The 25,987-nt window shown below is 45.1% G+C and overlaps 1 protein-coding gene across 1 annotated transcript in view; it reads right to left on the bottom strand.

Annotated features, from left to right (window-relative positions):
• Positions 1–1,824: 1,824 nt before the first annotated feature.
• Positions 1,825–25,987, bottom strand: part of GNAI3 (G protein subunit alpha i3) — a 52,400-nt gene continuing 28,237 nt past the window's right edge. Inside the window, exons 2-9 of the mRNA XM_084610967.1 lie at positions 18,008–18,050; positions 17,749–17,890; positions 15,900–16,057; positions 8,366–8,494; positions 4,935–5,064; positions 4,189–4,342; positions 3,112–3,310; positions 1,825–3,003 (exon numbers count right to left, since the gene is read on the bottom strand). Of these exons, the coding sequence (XP_084467093.1) occupies positions 3,120–3,310; positions 4,189–4,342; positions 4,935–5,064; positions 8,366–8,494; positions 15,900–16,057; positions 17,749–17,890; positions 18,008–18,050 (947 nt within the window). The 3' untranslated portion in view covers positions 1,825–3,003; positions 3,112–3,119. The remainder of the gene's footprint in view (positions 3,004–3,111; positions 3,311–4,188; positions 4,343–4,934; positions 5,065–8,365; positions 8,495–15,899; positions 16,058–17,748; positions 17,891–18,007; positions 18,051–25,987) is intronic.

The following is a 25,987-nucleotide window of genomic DNA, read 5'->3' as shown; positions in this document are numbered from 1 at the left end:
GGAATTAATTTTAACTCAAATGTAACGAATCCTTCTTTCCTCATGTTTTAGAAACTAACCAATTTACCAGTTGTAAATAAGCCCCCAAGAATTATGTGAAATTTTCAAACCTTCCATTGGACAAATTAACATTTGCAGTTCCCTGCAACTGGTGCAATTTGTCCCTACAGCCTTAAGCAGCTGATTGACTATTTCTAGTATCCAACTTTCTCTCTGTATTAGATAGCCTGGAAGGCTGATGAGTCTAGACCTGTTCTCTCTATCCATACAGCGTAGGAGTACTGATCCCAGCTCACAGGGTACCTGTGGCTGCTGAGACTTTTGCGCATGCTGTCTCATTGATGCCTACTGTAGAAAATCACAGGACAGTAAGAGACAGTGTTGTATTTATTAGAGTTTGGCAAACATTTCACATCTAGAAGGGGGGAGGGGAGAACAGGTCAGATATGAAGAGGAAATGGTTACTTGAAAAGATTCTCATTCTGCTATTTAGAGCTGTATCTGCTCTCATTTGTAAATAAGTCTATGCTATTACTGTAGACAAGAAGGTTTCTTGTATCTTCTCAATGTTTACTGCAGAGAATCACTTACATGGCTTCAACGAAAGTGTAGTAAAACCAAAATAAAGAAATGTGCATGGAATGGCTGGCTGTCATTTGTTCTGGGCTAGCCAGTTTTAAAATGATGATTTCTCAGAGCGTAAGTTCTTGATTCTGAAAACATGAACCACAGTAGAGCTCAGAGGCCGCAGCTGATTTACGTTCTCCATACTGGCCCTTGTCTTGTAACAGCTGCGTGCGTGCGCACCCCCCCCCACACACACACCCCCCACCCTCACCCCCACCCCTACCCCTCCCACTGCAACCACCAAGAGCGCCATGTGCACACTGGCCACAGAGTCAAGCCAAGTGACAGTCTGGCCACGCTGTGGAACTTCCAGTCGCTGCTGCCTTGGCTGTAAATGGCACCCACACAACCAGCCAAGTTCCCTCCTGACCCCTCTTTACCTTTAATAGTCTGAGGCTGCAAAGTGCTGAGCACCCTTGGTCTCACTGAAAGAAAAAAGAAATAAGCATTTATAGGCACAGCCCCTTGCAGGATCAGGCCCTAACTCAACAGTTCCTTCAGGTGGCACAATGTTGGCGTACGATGTTACGGGAGGGGTCAGCATGAATGTATGTTTTAAGAATGGAGTGAGCTACTCCTGGCATCACTGTGAAGCTGTAGTGAATCCTACACGGTCTGGTTAAAAGGAAAGTATGAGATATACACTGACAGCTGAAGGGGATTTCCCCATCAAAACAAGTCATTTACAACAACTACTGAATGCTGCCACTTATTAGGGATGTTATGCAAGGCACAGAGTGTGGGGTAATGATAACTTGGACCAGCTGAGGTTCTTCCCCCAGGAGTTTCAAGTGCTAGCAGGGTAGTGGTGCCATACTTCCCAAGCAAGCATTCAAGCTGGCATGTATCCACCAACTGTTGAGTGGCGTTGGGCATTAGTTTTTCCATTGCATTCAAGTGAGGAACTAGGACTCTAGCTAGAGACTTGCCATCAACCTGTACATGGGATGAGTGACATGGGATGTCTGCTGATCTCCATCCAGGCCCAAGCTGCTGGCAGCGGAAGACAGCACTGTGCAAGACACCAGTCTGTCTAGAGTTCCTGTAGTCAAGAGTTAGTAGATCTCCGCTTAGTCCCACCCTATTCGCTACTAGCTGCGCATCTCATTCTTGCGAACAAACAGATGTGGACAGAGCACATAATACGGGACCACATTTCCAGAAATAGCTGGAATAAACAAGAGAAAAAGGCTAAACTGTTTCCTCACCATTTTAATACTGCCAACAACTACAACAGGTTGAAACCATACACATGACAAATTGGGAAAAGTCTCATAATGCAATGGTTTCAGCAAAGGAATGTACTGACTTGTTAAGAACATTACTACAGTAAAAACAAATGGCAAACAGGAATTTGGCACCACATTTACAAAGTAAAGGCATGCTGTCAATACAGTTTAGAAGTCTCTGAACATAAAAGGCCATGGTAAAATGCAGAACAAGAGGCATCTTTTACAAGGTTCACCACTGCTTTAGACCAAGAAAAAAAACAAACATACAAGGATCTAAGTGGTTGATTTAGTAGCTTTGTAGCAGCATGTATGCTCCATCCAGTTTGGAATTTAGCAATTTGTCCCTTCAGATGGGAGCATTCCTAGGTAGATTTTCACCCAAGAAGCCGTCTTTAAAGCTTACTACCCCAGTACAAATCTCAGTAATCTGGTGACCAGCATAGCCCAGGTAAACCCCAACCACAAGTTAAGACGTGTTATCCTGCTGCAGAAACCTCTACTCCCTCTTTTAAAAGCCTTATGGTATTTGTAGCAGGATGGTAACAAATTACACATCAGAAGCAGCTGAAGCTAAAGTCATAAGAATTCTATGGATCTTTTAAATAGCTGCAGAAATATTAAACTGACCATACCAAGCATTAAAAACAAAGAGTTCCTACTAAGAGGAATACTTTCTGCATGATCTGGTCACATCATGTGCATAGTTAAGTGATTTTTTGTTTTGTTTTTTTAAACAAGATTCATTGGCAAATAAAGAAATAAAATTTAGTAAAGTTATATATAGTTTTCTTGATGGAAAAACCTTAAAAACAGACTAGTGGTGGCTTGTTAATCAAAGAAAGAGAAAAGCTACACACTGAAGTTCTGGAATCCAGCACCTCAATTTCACAACAGCTGTACACATTTGAGATTATGCAATCTGACTGCTGCCTAGATGATCAAATCACACTTAACAGTTGTTCCATTTTGAGAACTTTAACTTCAACATCCCATATCAATTAAAAAGGTCCCTAATACAGAAGATTGTGCTAAGGAATGCAAGAATTTTGCATGCTGTTTTCATTCCCCTGGTCCTGTTCATGCTTGCAGCTGTCCATGAAGCAGCAAAGAAAGTTTGCTTCTCAAAACGCCACGTCTTTAAAAACTGAAAGAAGAACACCAAGTGTTAGCAAAAGCACATTGCAACCCGACATTGAGTTGTCAGTGTAAATATATTACTAGAACTCAGAGCAGTTAGATAGCTCATTGTTACCTTCCTTCTTAATAGAGTCCACATTCCTTCAGGTTGTTTTTAATGATAACATCTGTAACAGCATCAAACACAAACTGCACGTTCTTTGTGTCAGTGGCACAGGTGAAGTGGGTGTAGATCTCCTTGGTGTCTTTTCTTCGGTTCAGATCTTCAAACTGACACTGAATGTATGCAGCTGCCTCCTCGTATGTATTAGAGCCTGCAAAATAGGACACCTGACTTTACCCAGCAGCTTGCAGAAGAGAGCTTGATTCAAATCTTTCAAGCAGAAGTTAAGCTTCTTGCAACCATATGCTTTAGCAAGCTACAGTCTTACCATTAGCCCCTTCGGTACAATGGTCACTAGTACTTAATACCTGTACAGCTTCACCCACTAGATTAAACTACTAAATTGAAGTAGGGGATGAAACAAATGACAGGCATGAATGGAGGCCCCATCATTTGGGCTATGACTAGACATAACCCCAAGAAGATCACACTAGAGGGCAGATGTGGGTCTGACCTTTAAAAGACTAGGCATAGAGGGATAGATTCAGGAGAATGAACTGCCTGCACACCATTTGGAACAGGGAGGTGGCTGCAAAGGGTACTCTAGTGGAGGAAATGGGGACTTTCGTTGCTAGGGCAAATGAGTGCTTTAGCATTCACCGAGATTCCTTTTATTGTGTCTCCAGAATTTCCATTGAGCTGAAACACAGTTATCCTTACACCACCAGTGAGATGCATCGGGACCTAGCTATGAGGAGCACATGAACAGGCCAGACATCTGTTCTATCCATACCCCAAGTCATATGAAAATGTGGACAAGGGTTCCACATGGAGCCAAAGCTTCTGAGAAGAGAGAACCAGTGCTGATCATGCCCAGGTGGGCTAGCCCTTCTGACCACCTTTAAATCATTAGACATGTACTGTCCCAGCACAAGACAGAGCCCTCCCCTTGCCCGTGTATGAAGTCCAGAGGACGGGAATGACAAGGAAAGACAGGCTCAAGTGAGCTTGGATTTCCTGAGAGTTTTAACTGCCTGGCTCTGGGAGGCACCTTCACTCTAATTCTTCATTTCTGTTAGCCCAGCTCACCTGTGTACTCTGGATAGCAGATTGTTAATGGGCTCCTCTTAATCTTTTCCTCAAACAGGTCTTTCTTGTTCAGGAAGAGAATGATTGAGGTGTCTGTAAACCATTTGTTGTTACAAATGCTGTCAAACAGTTTCATACTCTCATGCATTCGGTTCTGAAAAGTAATTAAAAGAACAATGCATCATTCCAGGGGTAAATTGGGAGGAGGGTTTTTTCTTTGATGAGCTGTAGAACAAAGCTACTTGTGTTCAAAACGTGAAGAGTCACTGCTGTGCAACCACACAAACGTTAGTGGTGCTGCGTCAGACAGAGGTCAGGTAATTCTGCACTGTGCTTGACCCTGATCAGAGGTCTGTCCAGGAAAGATTGAAACTCCCCATGTCTTAATTTTCCTCAGCATTTCCCCACCCCATAATCTCTCTGACATTGTCAGGGAGGCACGGGTTCTGAAGAAAGCATGTATTTGTAGTGGTTGTCACTTCCTGCAGTGTTTATTATGTGCTCTTGTAGAGGAATAGGCTAGAGGCAGCTCTTGACAAGCCCATTCTCTGCACAGTGCTATTGCGAGATGACTTAGGGGAGAGATTGCTTTCTATCACCATCTCAAACACAGTTAATACTAACACAGAACTAGTTATGGTTAGAGTCCCATAAAACCTGGATATGAAGTCTGTAGGGCAGCTTGAAGCTAACTTCCACCTCAATCCCCTGGCTGCAGCCAGGTGTTAGTAACAACAGTGACATACCATTTCTTCATCTTCTGCAAGGACAAGGTCATAATCACTGAGGGCTACACAAAATATGATTGCTGTCACGCCTTCAAAGCAGTGGATCCATTTCTTTCGTTCTGATCGCTGGCCACCAACATCGAACATCCTGGAAGAGTGAAGGGAAAGTGGCTCAGATGTTATGCAGCACTCACCTTCCTACTCACAGGAAATGGAGAACAACAACTTTTCACAGCACTTTCAGCAAGCTGATAGCAAGGGAAATGCAGATACACAAAGCCTTACCATAAATAAGGCCAGAAACTCAAATCCTCCAATTTAGGGGATTTTAATTATTTTTTCTAATTAAAACTCAAGTTTTAATTTAAAATATGAAGATTCTATGCCTTCCAGTTGGAAATAACCCTCAAGGGCTTGTTTGCAACAGTATCTCGAATGGAAAGAATAGGGCCTGCTGCTTCACCTTGGCACTCTTCCTTGTTTGTTATCTCACATTCCCAGCAGCAGTAACCCATTGGCTTCACTGGATACAAAGCACCCGCTTTGCATAAGTCAGTTCTTCTAATTACCTGTGCTTGGTTCTCTGAGGTAACATGACCTGTACCTACTGGGATGCTGATGGAACTTTTAAGAAGTTGGGTGTTGCAGCAGTTTAATATATAATTAATGAGCTACAGGAGTTTGAAGGTTTGGGGCAAAAAATTCCTAAATTTTGCTAGAAGATTTCTGGCTAGAAAACAGAGATATGGAAGTTTATTGGAAAGTTACAATGCACTCTGAAGAAAGGCAGTATTCCCTGCTGGTTTCCGACTGACCGCAATCATTAATTAAATCGGGTCAGATACAAGTCAATATCCAAGAGGTACAAAACCAAAATCCAAGTTGACAATCATCAGAGCAAACAGGCAGTCAGACAAAGAGAGGAACTATTCAGTGTGTGCCAAAAGGAACACAATTTAATGATTCTGATCAAAAGGGCCAGAATTGTGGCTCCATGCTTTTACTCAAAACACACTGTCCCAATGGACCACACTAGGAAAGAGGGAATTTTGTATAAAGATACAGGTTAGTTAGTTTGTAAAGATCTCCATTACTTTTGCGGTTATTGCAAAGATATCTGAAAAAAGAACAGTGCCTCTCAACCCCACTTCTCCAAGCTGATCCTGAATTCACAGTCATGCCTTTAGAACATCTCAGCCCAGTAGGGAAGTGCAGTCCCAGATTCAACATTGTGACTTCATTGCAGTATGAAAGAAAGATACATTAGGTTGCAAGAGAGAAGACTGCTGCTTTGTGTTTAAAATCTATTTAAGCATTTCCCTAAGCAGGCCCATCCCTTTGAAACGAGATGCCTTGTGTCTCAGTTTCTATGGATGCCCAGTTAGCCTAAGCAGGCTTTATTAGCCCCGTATAAGCCAGTCTCCTAAAGGGACGTATGAATGCTCAGCCTTAATGATCTAATTAAAAAAGCCTATTTAGCAATATAACACCTATCTCTACTCAAACCCACATGATCTGAAATCGCCTTAGCCAAATCTTGGCTGGGCCCTTCTACCCTCATCACGTATCTACTCTCACTTCTATATCCCATTCATATGGATACAGAGAGGGATATAGCCGTGCTTGTAGGCCCCAACAGGAGGCTGGGTAAGGGTTGCAGTGCCTTAGACAACATCTGTTATCTGTTGCACAGCAGATAGCTGGAAACTTTTCCTATCTTCCCTATTCACAGAAATGTTTATTTTAACCCTGTCTTCTACGTTGAGCTCAGTGTCCCAGGAGTCAGAGCACTGCACAGCACAGCAATGTTAATCCCAGTACACAGTGATGGAAGACAAATTTCCCCCGAGCTCACCAACAGCCATAAAAATAGCTCTGATGCAAACTACGCAAGCATTTTCTGTTCACAAGTCACAGGTTAGACAGCTCAGAAGCCAAGCTGCCACTGTATCCTCAAGAAGTGTGCAATGAGTCGGATTTCATACAAAAATGTTTAGATTTTTCCTATGTCCCTTTCAAACCTGGTTACACAAAAGGATCAAAATCATAGCTGGAAAATTAATGCTTATTTAAAGACCTTATGTAACTAAAACTTGACGACAGCATTCCTGACAGGAAAGAGAACCTGGCCCATAATACAAACACAGCAGCTTCCTATGACAATGTTACACAGCACTAACATCCACCACATAGGATTCTAGCTCACGTGTCAATGAACACGCTCAGAGTCCAAAGCAAGGGTTAGCTAGAAGAGTAAGCAGGAAGCTGGGGAAGCCTGTGCTAATCCTACCTATCCCCCGTACAACAGCTTGTATGGAGGATAAAGAGGGAACTCTGATTTATCATACTTAAAGGGACACTGTCAAGGTTAGGCTCAGTATCTGTACCCCTTCAAAGGGTTTTACTTGTATTACAATAGAGGGCAAGTCCCAGCCCCTGGACTCTTGCACAATAAAGGCAGCCATTTTTGCCACACTTATGCATGCTAGGGGGCTGGAGCACATGATTTATGAGGAGAGGCTGAGGGAATTGGGATTATTTAGTTTCCAGAAGGAAAGAATGAGGTGGGATTTGATAGCTGCTTTCAGCTACCTGAAAGGGGGTTCCAAAGAGGATGGATCTAGACTGTTCTCAGTGGTAGCAGATGACAGAACAAGGAGCAATGGTCTCAAGTTGCAGCGGGGAGATTTAGGTTGGATGATAGGAAAAACTTTTTCACTAGGAGGGTGGTGAGGCACTGGAACGGGTTACCGAGGGAGGTGGTGGAATCTCCTTCCTTAGAGGTTTTCAAGGTCAGGCTTGACAAAGCCCTGGCTGGGATGATTTAGTTGGGGTTGGTCCTGCTTTGAGCAGGGGGTTGGATTAGATGACCTCCTGAAGCCCCTTCCAACCCTGATATTCTATTCTATGCCCCCTGCTCCTTTGCAGCAGGGTTAGTCAGCACTATAATATTTCGAGTTTTGCTAACAATGCCATGCAGGCCAGTCAGAGCCAAATTAATTTCAGTTCTCTTAGGAACACAGGAAAACAATGCACTGCAAATGACAGGAGACCAAGGCTATAGGGAAGGGCACTTATCAAATGAAGGGATTAAATGCAAACTAAAACCAGTAGCCAGTGTCCTTTTAGTAGTTTTTGATCCTGTAAACAAGCATTCAGTACCTGTGTTTGCGATTCCAACAGAAAAGCAGCTGAAAAGAACAAAAGAATGTAAATAAAAAAGTCAGAGGTACCCCAAGTGAGTAATTTCAGGAAGAACAGAGTAATTAATGACAAGGGAGTATAGTCACAATTTACTTGAAAGTGCTGAATAAGAACAAGGCTCCACAATATGTGCATGAGGGAAAACTGGATACCAACCATCATCAAGCACCACAGCACTCAGTAGAAGAAAGCAGTGCAATCTGCAGGGAGGAATGACATCCTGCAGCAGCCTGCACCATACTCACTTGAAGTACAGGTCCTTGAAGGTGAAGTGAGTTTCCACAATGCCTGTCGTCTTCACTCTGGTCCGCAGAACATCTTGCTGAGTTGGAATGTAGGTCTGCTGGGATATTCTATCCAAGTCATTTAGGTAACTAAACCAAAGAGACAATCCAAGACATGCTTTTTTTAGTCTGCTTCCTTGCTATGAATCTTTTATAAACCGCAGAAGAAAGTCATGGTGAAGTGCATTATTTCCATTAGCACATCCCAGACCTCCAACATATACCTGTATTCTAGAGTTTCCTATAGCCATGTACTATCCAGCCTAACACAGCAGTCAGTCAGTAACAGATGGTGCTCAGCTAGTCAAACACAAGCTGGGCTATAGAATAAGAGTGTGGAAGACAGAGCAGAAAAATGATCATAGAATTCCCTCTGTAATTAATACCTTTTGCTAAAGAAATTCACCTGGAGGCCTCCAAAGACAAACACTAACGTACCAGAAGAGAAGTGAATAAAGCCCAGGTTTCTGCTCATTGTAAAGGGTAAAAGGCAGAAAGTGGCAGAACAGTGAGCCACGTTCATAGCCCTGTCCAAAGCATGACAAATCCAGCCATCCACTCAGGCAAAAGCAAGCAGGAATCTTTTCCCTGACAACTTGGGAACCCTTACCCACCAATGTCTGGAGAACAAACTCTCAATCTCTAGCTTTTATGGGGCAAAAATACTTGTCATGTGACCTGATACACTTCTGCCTTCCTGTGCCTCCAGGCCCTCTGAGACCAGAATTCTGAACTGCCCAAGGCCCAACTCTTCGCTCCAGCACCCCGCCCATATAGCTGGGCTATGCACCTCAGAGGCTGCTGGGAGGAATCCTTTCCCCTCTGCAGCATCACAGCCACTCTGCAGCAGCATATCCACTGAGACCACCTTCAACTCCCAGCTTCAAACAAACATCCCCTTTAGAGCTCCAAGGCATGTAATGGGTGCATCTCTTCTAGTCTGGACCCACAAATCATGCTCCTGCCTTTCATCCATTTCAGAGCAAGCTCCTCTATCTTTGGCAACCTGAGAGTAATCTATAACAACTGTAGGTTTTGAACTGGCAGGCTTTAGCCTTTGCCCCCACTTCTAGCCCTGCCAGTTCTCTGACTCTTGGTAGACACATTTTATGGCTAGACCCTTCCAATGGATAATTTGTCATGGGTTGGTTCTACACAGTCCTCCTTTCCACTCACTAGCATAACAGACAAGTTGCCAACTAATTCAAAGAGTAAACTTCTCAACCGTCTACAAGAGACCCTATTCTGTGCCCTGGCATATTTTTAATGAGCTTTTAGAAAAACTATGTAACTGCATTTGGTGCAGGTAGTATTACCTGTACTAGTCTTGTGATAAAAGTATATTTCTGTTAGGAAATAAAGATCCTTGGAATTTCTAGTCCTGAGTAGCCTAACACCACAGGGAAATGTAACTGCTCTAGTCAGACACACCAGAACACAGCTAATTTAGCGACAACGCACTAATGGAAAAGCAGCTACACAAACCAGACAGCAAAGCCAAATGAATTAAGTAACAGCACTGGCAATAAGTATTAAACTCTAAACAAGCTGTGTCCTGTTGGTAGAAGAATGCAAATGCTACCTCAAGAGCTGGCACTAACAGCTTGGCTTTGATAACAAGCATGTGACTAACTAGTGAATTATTTAAACAGATGCTCGGCTTCCTCCATTAGCACACGTGTAATCTACTCACTACGTTGTCAGGATTCAGCACAAGACCTATTGAAAGCAAAACTGGTTCAGTTCTCTCATCAGCTCTTTCCACAGCAGATGGAGGAGATAAATAACTTCAGTCAATATCTACCACCAAATGAATTGAGAAATCCCACACATGCTTACAACACAAAGCTACTTTAGTCCAGTAAGCACCTTGTTTCCATTAGTGTTTGGAGTGTGACTCTTACAACAAACCTGGCCCAATTGATTGGAGAGAGAATCTACAAAATAATATAGTAAGAGTCCATGAAAGACCTTAACCAAGTCATTTGAAAAGGTGGAAATGAACAACGTTATAGGCCAATCATCATCTGACCCTCCCTGGTCAGAAGAAATACATTTTAAAATGATCATAACACTGGCAGCATCAAAAGGAACCTCCTGACACCAGGAAGTAAGCCTTCGCTCTTCAGTTTTCCCCATACGCACGTAGGCCTTGTAGATCTGCGACAAAAGCTCCCTCATCACACTTCCTTATCTGTCATGACTTGACAGATGTGGTTTGCTCTGTGTGGGAAGTGGCTGCAGCCACACCCATACAGCACTGTCCTGCAAAGAAGTGCTTTCTACATAGGGAAGCTGCAGAATCCTAATCAGTTACAAGCTGCTACTAGATCTGTGTGTGCACAGCTTCTGTACAACACGACCATGTAAAAGATGTCAGCCTGAAAAAAAAGCAGAAATGCAAGAAGAGAAAGTGGGGGACAAGAGAATGATGCAGAGACCACACTAGGAGACTTAATATTAATAATCCAGTTTTCCCATTACTATGTGGATAGCTGTTAAGACAAACTAAGAGGAGACAAATTTATCTACCATTCAAAGAACAGATGTGTTTATCCTAACATGAGAGTCTTCCTATATCCTACCTGGTTTAACAATGTTCCCTTCCTGGCTGAGTGCCGCCCAGGGTTTTCCCTCACCTTCTTAGATAATTTTTTCACTATTTTTGACACAAACATTTGCTCCCTACCCCACACCCTCTCTAGTGGAGGAAGCTTGTTTTCATGCTTCAACTATCACCTGTAAAAGTGGAAATCCTAAAATTAAGATTTCAGCTACAGAGGGGGTGACATTTTCATAATTAAGCCAAGGAGTTGGCTGACCATTGAGGTTTCCCAGGAGAACCCATAGTAGTTTTGGGGCAGCTCCCCAACGCTCGCATGTCCAGAGATTTATACCTCCAACTTGAAATCAAATAAAATCTGGCAGCTTCAGGTTACTCTGAATCCAAAACTCAGGAGGAACCTCGCAGTACAAAGCAGAACATTGATTTCTCACAGAGCTGCTCAGGAGACAGGCAGATTTTGGCAGATGTCGTCAATGAGTTGGACAGGATTCAGTTGGTGGCTACAATAGGCTCTCCCTCCTCCACATGTTCACCAGGGTGGTATTTTCCTAACAATGCAGTCATGTTTCCTTTAACTACTGGGAAGAACGGTTACTAGGCCAAACAGCTAAAAGCTCTAAAAGATTCATACAAAGCATTTATTATGGAAGAGGCTGTAGGATACTGAGTAGTCACAACCTGAGCTAAGGAAGGAGTTGTCACTAACATCTCTAGGGAAAAGTAGAGAACACAGATGACTGCCTTTTGACTCCATACTGAGGAGAGGGTATAAGAGGGCATGAAACCCCCATAACAGTATTCAGACAGTTCTGTATTTAGGACCACTGAACTACAAGCTTTCTGGAAAGGCTGTACCAAAAGGCCAACACCCATAAGATACGAGAACCAGAGAGGTACACTATCTTCTAGGGCCTGACTAGGAGTTCTCCTTCACAGGAGTCCTAGCTATTGCTCTCGTTATAGCTCCTCTGACTCTCAACCAAAGAATATCCATTCATCCCTTCCTATGCGGTTCTTGGGAGCCAGTCCTTCCTGAACTGAAGATGTTAGGGAAAACAGCCCCATGACAAAGTTCTGATGACCCAGGCATTGAGATCGGAGACCGAATTCCCGGGATGCAGAAATAGGCTGTGCCTTCCCTGCTGTGGTTAGCTGAAGTTAGGGAGGTGTCGTGGTTAGGTAAAGGTAGAAACAGATACACCAAACTGAACACAACCTCCAGCATCCCCAACGAAGGGAAGGGCGGATTTTAATTAGTTTTGTCAAACTGAATGTGTCCCTTCAGCTATCAGGCCCAGCTGGGAAGGGAGAGGAGCTGCAGGAGGGAGGAAGGGTTCCTGAAGTAGACCATGCAGCAGGGGGAAGGAAGGGAAGGTGTGTTCTTTCAGCACCAGGGGGAAAGCCCCTGGGAGCTGGGTGGAGGATCTGCTTTTGTTTCACCTACATTTTACGTATGAAGAATAAAACTGCTTGAAAAAAAGATTTGGATGTGGCAGCGAGTCCTTCCTAGGAAGGTCAGGTGCATGACTGAGGGGAAGCCGAGGCAGTGAATAGCCTGGCACCCGACCAGGTAAAGTGCTGTTGCTTCAATGGGCCTTTACACAATACAAAGTCCATTGTACATGAAGCACAACAGCACAAATGGCAAGATAGGAACGTGGAATTAGCAACCACCTCTGAAAAGTCTGGGTTAAGTGATTTGTTGAGCACCACATAGGAACTCTGGCACGGAGGGGGAGGGGGGGGATACAATCCAGTTCCCCAGGGCAGCATTCGACTGCTTTACGCAGGAGCCCATCCTTTCTCTTTCCGCAATCCCCTGCCTCATTCACTACACATCTTCCAACTTCTGCAACCACTGAAGCAGAGAGCATTAGACAACACCCATCTTTTGCTGGACAGATTCATCCTGTGAACTGAATGAGGCTGAAGTGTAGAAAATAATGGCATGTGATCACATAATTAGATTGCATCATAATGCATATGCACAATGAGACTGGATTAAGTTTGCACAGGTAATCTTAATTCCAGCGTTTCCCAATTTTGGGGTGATTAACTTTGCAACATTAGCATTCATTTCTTGTAATTTTTCTGTGTAATTTCCTAGGTTTTTTTGTTTTGTAATTTTTATGAAAACAAAAAGTCCATCATCATGTGGGATCATACGGACACCCACAGAGGTCATCAGCGGGGTTGGAACCATTAGATCCACTTCTGACACTTGATAGCTGGACTAAATTGTCATCCACTAAAATGACAAGCACTAGAAAAGGATGGAAAGCTGCCATTTAGAGGGCTTCCAGATATTTACTGATAGCAGATGAATGGTGAGACTCAGGAACCTTCGGTTCCAATCCAGGCTCAGGAGGGGAGTGTGCTCCAGTGGGCACAGACTCTTCAGCTAGTTTCCTCTCCTCCCACCCCATCCTGGCCCTGTCCTCTAGTTCTGTCTCTTCCCCACCACAGCCAATCCCACTACTCCCCACACCTCAGCTCCACAACCAATATGTCTCCCCCTTCTGGCCCCCGGCCCATCTCCCTACCCAGACTTCTTGTCTACTCCCAAAGTAGTCATCACCCTCCCAGCTCCTTGTCCCTCTCTTTGCCCAGACAATCCCAGTTGACCCCTAGCAACCTGGCTCCTCATCAGATCAGTGTCATCCCCTTTCCCCCAACACCCACACACACTTCTTCCCCGCCCTCTCAGTTCCAGTCACTTCTAATCATCACCCCTCTCTGCGACTCAATCTCAGTGTCTCCCCCGTCCCGACCCCAACATACCGACTTAGTCCCCTTGCCTTTATCATCTGTCTTTCCCTTCACTCTAATTCCAAGTCCACATCCACCCCACCTCTTTGTCCCAAACTACTTCCCTGCCGTCCCAGCCCCAAAAAATCCAGCTTTAGCCTTTAAATCAGGCAGCTTCCTCCATGGTACGCTGACCCCGAAGAGGAGGTCAATGAGAGCACAGGAGAGAGAAAGGCGCTCCCTGCTCACAGGACCAAAACATGATCCCCAGCAGCCCAAAACTGCAACTGCAGGGAAACTTCTACTCAGCATGGACAGAATCTTCAGGGAATTTGGCTGCTAAAAGGAGTCTAGTGAGCATGTGCAAACTGCAATTTTTCAAAGGCTTATAATTTGGTGGATTTTTGATGGATTTTCACAGGGCTGGCAAAAGCCACATCCCTGACACAAAGGCCAGAGCCCTGCCAAATTTCAAGTCCCTGCAAAAAGCAAGGGGGCGGTAGAGCTGTCATAACCATACAGCTAAGGGTAGCCTAGAATTCCTCCTTACCTGTAAGGGGTTAAGAAGCTCAAATAACCTGGTTGGCACCTGACCAAAAGGACCAATGGGGAAAGAAGATACTTTCAAATCTTGGGCGGGGGAAGGTTGTGTTTGTGTGTGTTCTCTTGGGAAGCAGAGAAGCATCAGGTCAGAAAACTCCTTCTCCTATAAACCATCCTAAAAGTCTCTCATATTACAAAAATTGAGAGTAAAAGCCAGGCAAGGCGTGTTAGATTATCTTTTGTTCTGCTTGTGAATTTTTCCTTTGCTGGAGGGAGGTTTATTCCTGTTTTTTGTAACTTTGAAACTAAGCCTAGAGGAAGTTCTGCTGTGTTTTTGAATCGTTTTTACCCTGTAAAGTTATTTTCCATCCTGATTTTACAGAAGTGATTTTTAAATAAAATCCTTTTAAGAACCCGACTGATTTCTCTAATGTCCTAACACCCAGGAGTTTGGGTCTGTGATCACGTTGTAACCAATTGGTTAGGATATTATTCTCAAGCCTCCCCAGAAAAGGAGGTCTAAGGGCTTGGGAGGATATTTTGGGGGAATAAGAACTCCAAGTGGTTCTTTCCCTGATTCTTTGTTAAATCACTTGGTGGTGGCAGCATACCCTCCAAGGGGAAAGAATTTGTGCCTGGGGGAAGTTTAACCTAAGCTGGTAGAAATAAGCTTAGGGGGTCTTTCATGCGGGTCCCCACATCTGTACCCTAGAGTTCAGAGTGGGGAGGGAACCCTGACAAGAGCTTTCCAAAGAAAAGGTCACCAAAAATTCCAGACACCCAGCATGGAAAACAAACCCAAACAGCTAAAGTTTGGCAAAGTTGTAAGCAACCAAAAACAGATTCTCATAACGGGAAGCATCGAGGCTGCCAGCCCGGGCTAAAATACATAACCACCATTTTTGCCTGAAATTGTTTCCCATCTGGTGCACCACCAGAAGAAACCTGGTGAAAATTACTGAAAATGAAGAACGGCAAGAAAACGGATTTTCCTATACTGGTTTTAGGACCTCACAGTTAAATGTTGTTCATTACATATTTGGTAGCTTAATTATGAGTCTAGTTTCCAGGAAATATTAATCCTTACATTAATATGAGGAGACCTCAAGTCACCTTCCAGAGAAGCTACAACTTGTCTCACTACACTGACATTTACAAACAGACAGTTACTTTTACACTGGGAAGGCAAATTGACAAGTTAATTTATTCATGACATTAGAAACACAAATAAGTTTTTCATGTGATAAGGGGAAGACCGCAATAAATTCTATAATGGAGGCAGTTGATCCCTTTCCTTTTCATTACAAGATCTACTTTGATCAGCTAAAGCATGGAGTCACAGAATCCGACACGTGGGACTGAAGAGCCCTCAATAGAGCAGGTGACTGGACTAGATGACCTGAGGCAGGATTAAGTATTTAGAGCCAATCCCCTCCTGGCTTAGGATATCCCATTTTGCCAATCTACCCAGCTTAGGTAAACACTTCCTGAAGTGTGACTTGTACTCCCATTAAACGCTTTCCGACTGTCCTTTAAAGGAGCACCTAAGCACTGGACATACCCATTGCTCTGACCACACCACAGTCGTAAGTGGTGTGCTCACTACACAAAACACTGGGGGCAGTAACGGTCTCTTACTAGGATGCAGAGTCATTAAGTTGATACTCTCTTGATCTGCTGAAGCAGGCCTGGACCCCAGCATCTCGCCATAATCGTTTAATCACTCCAGCTAGCTCAGGAGTCATCACTCCTTCCTCAGCACTTCCAGCCAACACAAACAATTGACGGGCATCGTCCTGCAGGAAGAGGGTGAAAGGAAGATTCAGTCATACTCCACAGTTAACACCACTACAAGCTAAAATGAGGCTTAAACCACCACTTAAACCACAAATGCCTGCAGTGGCACCAGTGATAGGTTCCTGACTGGCATAGCTAGATTCCCCTCCCCAGTCTATCAATATTCCTCCTTCGTCCAGAAACACACGGACCGAGCAAGAAGCAAACTGCTCAAGAGCATCTGGTGTCAGGCAAGCAGGATGCATTAATCAGAGGGAGGTGGTGGTCATCTGTGGCATACAGCACACCCATAGTACCACAAACCCTCTCTTTGTAGAGGAGGATCATAGTTCCAACTTAACAGGCAATGTTTAGCTGGTTTAATGAGGTACATAGGGCAATATGAACCTTCAGCATTATATCTTGTGCACGGCGCATCTCCTCAGAAGTGCTGCTGGCTTTCAGAATACCTGTTCTGTACAACAAGCTACTGAAGGAATTAAAGCTTTTCCTGTCTAAAACTACAATTTACAGTTTATTAGAGGCCATACTGTACAATACCCCAGCAGGGAAAAATCCAGCACCAAAAGCAAATACTGGGTGATTAAAGGTTTTAGAGCTTTGAAGAATTGCCATCTCCCATAAGGACTGTCAAAAGAAAGGGGAATTCCAATTTCCTAATGGGAACATTTTACAGGGAGGAAGGATCAGGACCACTCAGGATTCCAGTGTTTGTTTGCATTAGATTACATGAAACACTTGTCAGAAAATTTAATATAGACTCTCGCTTTTCAATAGGGAAATTATCAGCCAGATTTGCAACTGAGAAATAGGCTGACCTACTTTGAGGTTTCTGTGATGATGCAACTTGTGTCAGCTCTATTTAAGGGGTAATGTTGCAAGGCCCTTTTACTCTCCCAGCAAGTCCACCAACTTGAAGAGCCTGTCTGCTCCTGATACTTACTTTCTCCTGAAATCAGTCCTCAGAATGCTGCTGCAGGGCATGGAAATAATGAACAACCAAGGTAGCCCGTAGGGTAATGCCCAGGGTGCCACCTCTAAGGGTATGTCACTGCAGAGTTAGCCCAAATGATCAAAATGTGCCACCTTTTCAAGTGTCTCCTGGGAATTTCCCTCCTTTGGTCTTATTGCTTTCCCCACCCACAAAAATCAAGAAAGAATGAAGAAATGCCAGAAAGTTTGCTAGATAGGAGGGAGTCCGAGAGGGGAAATGTTAATGATATCACAGAGGAGGAAACCATATGATTTGGAAAGGAGAAAGTCAAAGAGTTATCCTTGTGATGCTCTTAATCATTTTTAAATTGTGAAAGAAAAACTCACTAGCATCTGATTTAGATTAAAAATGTAAAGGGGCGTAACTTTCTGAAGTACGACTGAACACTGACGCAGGAGGCCAAGTATTTTAAATTAATCCGTAACGGTCTTGTTAAAAATGTAGCAACTTGATCTGAATCCAAGTATTTTGTATTAGAAAAGTTCAAAAGCTGTCAAGGGCTCCTTTCTGTATCTAGAATAAGATACTCCAGGCCGAGTGTTACTAATACTTTACAGATTTTCAGATGTACTCCACTACTGCTATCTTGTGGCTTAAAAATATTTCCACCACATGTTCCATGGACTGAACTTCAGATCTTCATTAACATAATCTACATTATAGAAGCAAGCTAAAGGAAATGAGTGAAATACTCACTGCTCTGGCAACTTCCCCAAAGTCTATCTTTAGCCTCCCCATGGCTCTTATTATTGCAATGATGGACTGAATAGTATTGCTGTAGACAACCACTTTATACTGTTTGCATTCTTCCTCTGAATAGCCATCTTCATGGATGATCCTGGAACAAAAACAAGCCATAATCACAAGCTAAACCAGGAGGACAATGCTGATTTCTTATTCAGTCCAATACAAAAATGCAATTTATACCAATTTGAATATCTGGGCTTCTACTTACTTCATCTGCTTCACAATGGTGCTTTTACCAGACTCTCCTGCACCTGAAAAGTACAAATAAACTCATGTTAGTTTTAACTTCAAATTAAAACTAAGAGCCAAAGTGAGATGTAGCCCCACATCTAGATGTTGATTGGGACTGAAGTAAAGAACTTAATTGTGCAAACTCATCAGTTAAAGATCTCCACATCAGCTATTCCCCGCAGTGACCCGCCTCTGACAGTGGCTCCCTAGAGAGACTAGGCACCAGTACACAATGCTCAGTTTGTATTCTCAGTTTATGAATGCTGACAACCAAGTGATCATCTAATCACAGAACAAGGAAGGTTATACTTCTGAATTTCCAAAGTTCTGACTACTCATTTATTCTATCTTCCAAGCAGATAGGACTGTAAAATGGGGGGGAAGGGGCCGAAGGTACTTCAGTTTGTACACCGGCCGATCCATCACCTCTTCCTGCAATAGTACACTAATGATCTCCCAAGGCAGCGTTTCCATTACGCACATGAATCTGAAGGATACAGAGCAGTGCAAGTAACAGGCATTAACACTTTTAACTGCTAAGATACCATTCAGCCAATGATCTCAAAACACTTTTGCGACGAAGCAGGACTGCTCTTAATGTTTCCTCTGAATATTGTGGAAGTGCCTCAGTTTCCCCTAGGCAGTTCTTAAGTATCTAGGTGGTGGGATAAGGGTGTTTGATCATTGCAGAGCCCTAGAGGGCAGGTGTGTGCAGGGGTCTGGACACAGAGAATGGCCAACACCCTGTTTCCTGGCAACTGATGGCCTGGCCCTTCCCCTCTGCAAGGTGAGAGCTAAAGGGTTGGAGAACAAAGGGATCAGGTGACCTCCTGGCCCTGGAAAGGGGAAAGCCCAGAGGAGTGGGGGCTGGAGACAGTTTCAGTTTGGGGCTGGCTGGGGACGAGGAGTGAAGTGCAGAGTGAAGTGCAGACGTGGTTGTCTGGCTCACTGTCTCCCAGAATGGACCAGCTGAGGGGCCCTGTTCTCTGCACCTACAAGCTCTGTGTTAGACCATGTGCCTGTCATCTAATAAACCTCTGTTTTACTGGCTGGCTGAGAGTCCCGTCTGACTGCGAAGTTGGGGTGCAGGACCCTCTGGCTTCCCCAGGACCCTGCCTGGGCGGACTTGCTGTGGGAAGCGCATGGAGGGGCAGAGGATGCTGAATGCTCTGAGGTCAGACCCAGGAAGGTGGAAGCTGTGTGTCCTGCAGACAGTCTGCTCACAGAAAGGAGACTTCCCCAGAGTCCTGACTGGCTTCGTAGTGAGCAGTTCCAGAGCATCGCCCGGGGACTCCGTGACAACTTTATAAATAGTAAGCCGAAACAACTACCTAGAGAGGTAGATCGCTATCTTACTATTTTAAATGACGAGACAGCCGAGGACAGAGGTTAAGTAATGACCTAGGTGTCTCACCGAATTGGCAGCAGAGAATTGACTCCTAGGCTCTTGCTCTAGCCATTTAACTATTAGTCAATACTGTTCCCCAAGTGCAGATGGCACCCCAAGGAAGTTCAAAATTTTCACTACGGCAAATATACCTGCACCTTCCCATTATATACAGAACATGAGACAGCAAAGTTTGAAATGTTTGAATTCTCTTTCATTTTGCACGCCAGTCTGGGCCATATGTTTCCAGCAGCGTGATCTTCTGTGGTTCAGAAGCCAATATGAACAAGACGACTGTACTCTGACTTTACTACACTTGGTCTTGAGGATAATTCCTAGCAGTGCAGGTGGGGGAGAACAGAAAAAACCCACTGCACCAAGGGAAAGAAGATGGCAAATAGCCACAGTAATAGTCCAGCGTGCCAATTAACATTTTGTCTGATCTTAAAACCAACGCCTAGATTCCCTTTGTTTGCAAGTTCTGAATCGTCAAAATGATGGATTATAAACAAGATGTGATAGAAACCCAGCCTAGTGGCAAGTTCCAGCATCCCCATCTTCTGCCCCAGCGGCCTGTCTTCCTGGAAGTGGAAGAGTCGACTGGAGCCCTCATCCAGATTTTATTCTGCAGCAGTTTATGGAAACCTAACCTAAAATAGCAGTAACACTATGTTTGTTGTAATTATAGGATAGGACTGAACTAAAGAATTCCTTACATGTCAGATCATAATCTTGTTTTGCCTAGAGCAGTCTCAAGCAAGGAAGGCTTTTCCCCATTTTAGGGTAGCAGTCTGGGAAACTTTTAGGACAGAAGGTTCCAAAGATGAGAAGTGAAAGTTTACATCAAGATGATCTTATTGGCTAGATAGCAGGCCTCCCAGCTGTACCATTTGGTGCACACCCCTCCTCAAGAAATTGTCTTCATATGGAATCATTTTGCTGATTACAGTGGGGTGAAGCCCCACCTTGCCAGAAGTTCACAGACCCAGACCAGAGTCATCTTAACTATTTGCCTCTAGAACGCAGTACTTTTAGCCCTGGTCTACACTAGGGGGTTAGGTCAAATTTAGCCGCGTTAGGTCGATTTTAAAATGAATACATCTACACAACCAACCCTGTTCTGTTGACCTGAAGGACTCTTAAAATTGATTTCTGTATTCCTCCCCGGCAAGGGGAGTAGCACTAAAATCAACCTTGCTGGGTCGAATTTGGGGTAGTGCAGCCGCAATTCAATGGTGGCTCCTGGAGGCCAATATCCCAGAGTGCTCCAATGAGACCGCTCTGGACAGCACTTTGAACTCCGAAGTGCTAGCCAGGTACATCAGAAAAGCCCCGGGAAATTTTGAATCTCATTTCCTGTTGGTCAGTGTGGCGAGCTCAGCAACACAGGTGACCATGCAATTCCCCCAGAATCGCAAACGAGCTCCAGCATGGACCAAAAGGGAGACAGTGGATCTGATCACTGCATGGGGAGAAGAACCGGGCAGGCTGAACTCCAATCAAAAAGAAGAAATGCTAATATATATACCAAAATCGTACAGGGCATGGTGGAGACAGGCTATAACAGGGACACACAGCACTGCTGCATGAAAGTTAAGGAGCTCAGGCAAGCCTATCGAAAGACAAAGGAGGCAAACGGTCGCTCTGTGTATGAGCCCCATACAAGCTGCTTCTATGATCAGCTGCATGGCATTCTAGACCCTACCACTACCCCACCACTGTCCGTGGACACTTGCAAAGGGGGGAGTCTCACGCAACAGGGAGGAGGAAGAGGAGGAGGAGAATCTGCAGCAGGCAAGTGGTGAATCTCTTCTCCCCAGCAGCCAGGACCTTTTCATCATCTGGTCTCCCATGTTTAAGAAGGATGAATTCAAACTGAAACAGGTACAGAGAAGGGCTACTAGGATGATCCGAGGAATGGAAAACCTGTCTCATGAAGGGAGACTCAAGGAGCTTGACTTGCTTAACCTAACTAAAAGAAGGTTGAGGGGAGATATGATTGCTCTCTATAAATATATCAGAGGGATAAATACCGGAGAGGGAGAGGAATTATTTAAGCTCAGTACCAATGTGGACACAAGAACAAATGGATATAAACTGGCCATCGGGAAGTTTAGACTTGAAATTAGATGAAGGTTTCTAACCATCAGAGGAGTGAAGTTTTGGAATAGCCTTCCAAGGGAAGCAGTGGGGGCAAAAGATCTATCTGGCATTAAGATTAAACTTGATAAGTTTATGGAGGAGATAGTATGATGGGATAAGATGATTTTAGTAATTAATTGATCTTTAAATATTCATGGTAAATAGGCCTAATGGCCTGTGATGGGATGCTAGATGGGGTGGGATCTGAGTTACTACAGAAAATTCTTTCCTGGGTATCTGGCTGGTGAATCTTGCCCATATGCTCAGGGTTCAGCCGATCGTTATATTTGGGGTCGGGAAGAAATTTTCCTCCAGGGCCTCTTCCAATCTGCCCTGGAGGTTTTTCACCTCTGTAGCATGGGGCACGGGTCACTTGCTGGAGGATTCTCTGCTCCTTGAAGTCTTTAAACCACAATTTGAGGACTTCAATAGCTCAGACATAGGTGAGAAGTTTTTCACAGGCGTGGGTGGGTGAGATTCTGTGGCCTGCATTGTGCAGGAGGTCGGACTAGATGATCATAATGGTCCCTTCTGACCGTAGTATCTATGAATCACCCTGGAGCCAATACCCTCCCAAGGTGGGATCCCCAACCCTGAAGCCAGAGAAGGCACCTCTGGTGAATGCACATTTGTAACTACAGTACAGGGTTTAAAAGCAATAGCGTTTAATGTTTGATTTGCCCAGAAGAATTGGGATGCATTCGCGGACAGTACAGCTACTGGAAAAGTCTGTTAACGTGTCTGGGGATGGAGCGGGAATCCTCCAAGGACATCTCCATGAAGCTTTCCTGGAGGTAGTCTGAAAGCCTTTGCAGAAGGTTTCTGGGGAGGGCTGCCTTATTTTGTCCTCTACAGTAGGACACTTTACCACGCCAAGCCAGTAGCAAGTAGTCTGGAATCACTGCAGCACAAGCCATGGTCACCTGGTTGAAATAGGGGAATTTTTGTAAGGGAACAGTAAAAGGACCCCATTCATGCTGGGTTGTTTGTGCTTGGCTAAAAGGGACCACCCCGGGGAATAGCCACGCAGTGGGGTGGGGGAGGGGTGTGCTGCACATCCACCTGAAAACCGCAGCTCCTCCTTTTAAATGTGAAACCCAACCGGCATTGCTTGCTATGGGAAAGGATGGCGCTGCAGTTCGAAACCATTCCCACATGATATGAAGGCATAAGAAGCCAACCCTGCATACCAAAAGGCTTACCATGGCTGCCTGGAAACCGAATTCTGTTGCCCAGCTGTTTGCTATGTGTCACCATACAGGCAGACGCTCAATATAAAAGGCAAAATGCGACCTTGTACCTAAAGCACACGCGCCGTCTGCTGTGAATTACCTGATTCACTGTGAAAGTCTCCTTTTTGTTCTCAGAAAGGTATCATGTTAAATTTTACACTCCCTTTTTATCTCCCCCCAGGTGCAAATGTATCTATGCTCCCCCTATCATCTCCATCCCTGAGGTTATCGCAGATTAGAAGGCGAAAAAAACCGCACTCACGATGACATGTTTTCCGAGCTCATGTAGTCCTCCTTCACTGATAGGGCGCACCTGAATGCATGGAGGCATTCAGTGGCAGAGACCAGGAAAGCATTAAGTGAGCGCGAGGAGCGGAGACAGAGGCGATGCTGAGGCTAATGGGGGAGCAAACTGACATGATGAAGCATCTGTTGGAGTTGCAGGAAAGCCAACAAGAGCACAGACCCCCAGCTGCATCCATTGTATAACCACCTGCCCTCCTCCCCAAGTTCCATATCCTCCTCACACAGATGCCCAAGAACACACGGGGGAGGCTCCGGGCACCCAGCCACTCTACTCCAGAGGATGGCCCAAGCAACAGAAGGCTGTCATTCAAACAGTTTTGATTTGCAATGTGGCTACAATAAGCAATGTGGCCTTGTCTTTCCTTCCTCCTGCAACCCACCCCACCCAGGCTACCTTGTCAGTTATCTCGCTGCCTTTTTTTTTTTTAAATTAAGAAAGAAAAAATGCATGGTTTCAAAACAATAGTTACTTTATTTCCTTTGCCAGATGTGATCGAAGGGGGAAGGGTGGTTGGCTTACAGGGAACTAAAATCAACAAAGCGGGTGGGTTTGCAGCAAGGAGAAACACACGACTGTCACACCGTAGCCTGGCCAGTCATGAAACTGGTTTTCAAAGTCTCTCTGATGCGCACATAGCTGTGCTCTTCTAAGCGCCCTGGTGTCTGGCTGCTTAAAATCAGCTGTCAGGCGATTTGCATCAACTTCCCACCACGCCATAAATGTCTCCCCCTTACTCTCACAGATATTATGGAGCACACAGGAAGCTGCAATAACAATGGAAATGTTGGTTGCGCTGAAGTCTAACCTAGTCAGCAAACAGTGCCAGTGAGCTTTTAAAAGTCCAAAGAGACATTCTACCACCATTCTGCACTTGCTCAGCCTATAGTTGAACTGCTCCTTACTACTGTCCAGGCTGCCTGTGTATGGCTTCATGAGCCATGGGAGCAAGGGGTAGGCTGGGTCCTCAAGGATAACTATTGGCTGAAATGCCAATCCTCAACAGTAATTTTCTGGTCTGGGAAGTCAGTCCCTTCTTGCAACTGCTCGAAGAGCCCCGAGTTCCTAAAGATGCGAGCGTCATGCACCTTTCCCGGCCATCCCACGTTGATGTCAGTGAAACGTCCCTTGTGATCCACCAGTGCTTGCAGCACCACTGAAAAGTACCCCTTGCGGTTTTCGTACTGGTTGGCAAGGTTGTCCGGTGCCAAGATAGGGATATGCATGCCGTCTATCGCCCCACCACTGTTAGGAAACCCCACTGCAGCAAAGCCATCCAGTATGACCTGCACCTGCAACGCGGACACAGGTAACTAACCGCTTTCATGTTCTCTCCACAGGTACCGTTGCGGAGAGTGGACCAGATGATATGTCTGGGGGGAGAAAGCAGAACGAGACTCCGCTGGTTGGAAGGCATGAGATGCGCTGTCCTGAGATGGGGGGTTCCATGACCACCACTCCCAAGAGAAGGAGGCGGGTGGTGGTGGTTGGGGACTCTCTACTCCGGGGGACTGAGTCATCTATCTGCTGCCCTGACTGGGAAAACCGAGAAGTCTGCTGCTTGCCGGGGGCTAAGATTCACGATGTGACGGAGAGACTGCCGAGACTCATCAAGCCCTCGGATCGCTACCCCTTCCTGCTTCTCCACGTGGGCACCAATGATACTGCCAAGAATGACCTTGAGCGGATCACTGCGGACTACCTGGCTCTGGGAAGAAGGATAAAGGAGTTTGAGGCGCAAGTGGTGTTCTCGTCCATCCTCCCCGTGGAAGGGAAAGGCCTGGGTAGGGACCGTCGAATCGTGGAAGTCAACGAATGGCTACGCAGGTGGTGTCAGAGAGAAGGCTTTGGATTCTTTGACCTTGGGATGGTGTTCCATGAAGGAGGAGTGCTGGGCAGAGATAGGCTCCACCTTACGAAGAGAGGGAAGAGCATCTTTGCGAGCAGGCTGGCTAACCTAGTGAGGAGGGCTTTAAACTAGGTTCTCCGGGGGAAGGAGACCAAAGCCCTGAGGTAAGTGGGAAAGCGGGATACCGGGAGGAAGCACAGGCAGGAATGTCTGTGAGGGGAGGGCTCCTGCCTTATACTGAGAATGAGGGGCGATCAGCAGGTTATCTCAAGTGCTTATATACGAATGCACAAAGCCTTGGAAACAAGCAGGGAGAACTGGAGGCCCTGGTGATGTCAAGGAATTATGACGTGATTGGAATAACAGAGACTTGGTGGGATAACTCACATGACTGGAGTACTGTCATGGATGGTTATAAACTGTTCAGGAAGGACAGGCAGGGCAGAAAAGGTGGGGGAGTAGCACTGTATGTAAGGGAGCAGTATGACTGCTCAGAGCTCCGGTACGAAACTGCAGAAAAACCTGAGAGTGTCTGGATTAAGTTTAGAAGTGTGAGCAACAAGAGTGATGTAGTGGTGGCAGTCTGCTATAGACCACCGGACCAGGGGGATGAGGCTTTCTTCCGGCAGCTCGCGGAAGCTACTAGATCGCATGCCCTGGTTCTCATGGGTGACTTTAATTTTCCTGATATCTGCTGGGAGAGCAATACAGGGGTGCATAGACAATCCAGGAAGTTTTTGGAAAGCGTAGGGGACAATTTCCTGGTGCAAGTTGTAGAGGAGCCAACTTGGGGGGAGCTTTTCTTGACCTGCTGCTCACAAACCGGGAAGAATTAGTAGGGGAAGCAAAAGTGGATGGGAATCTGGGAGGCAGTGACTATGAGTTGGTTGAGTTCAGGATCCTGACACAGGGTCCTGACACAGGGAAGAAAGGTAAGCAGCAGGATATGGACCCTGGACTTCAGGAAAGCAGGCTGTATTTCAAGGAATCCCTGTTGAGGTTACAGGGACAAACCATCCCGATGCGTCGAAAGAATAGTAAAT

The sequence above is a fragment of the Lepidochelys olivacea genome (assembly GCF_965140295.1).
Source record: "Lepidochelys olivacea isolate rLepOli2 genome assembly, chromosome: 21".
Classification (NCBI taxonomy): Eukaryota; Metazoa; Chordata; order Testudines; family Cheloniidae; genus Lepidochelys; species Lepidochelys olivacea.
Note: the sequence above shows the minus strand (reverse complement) of the source record. Positions and strands in the feature narration are given on the sequence as shown.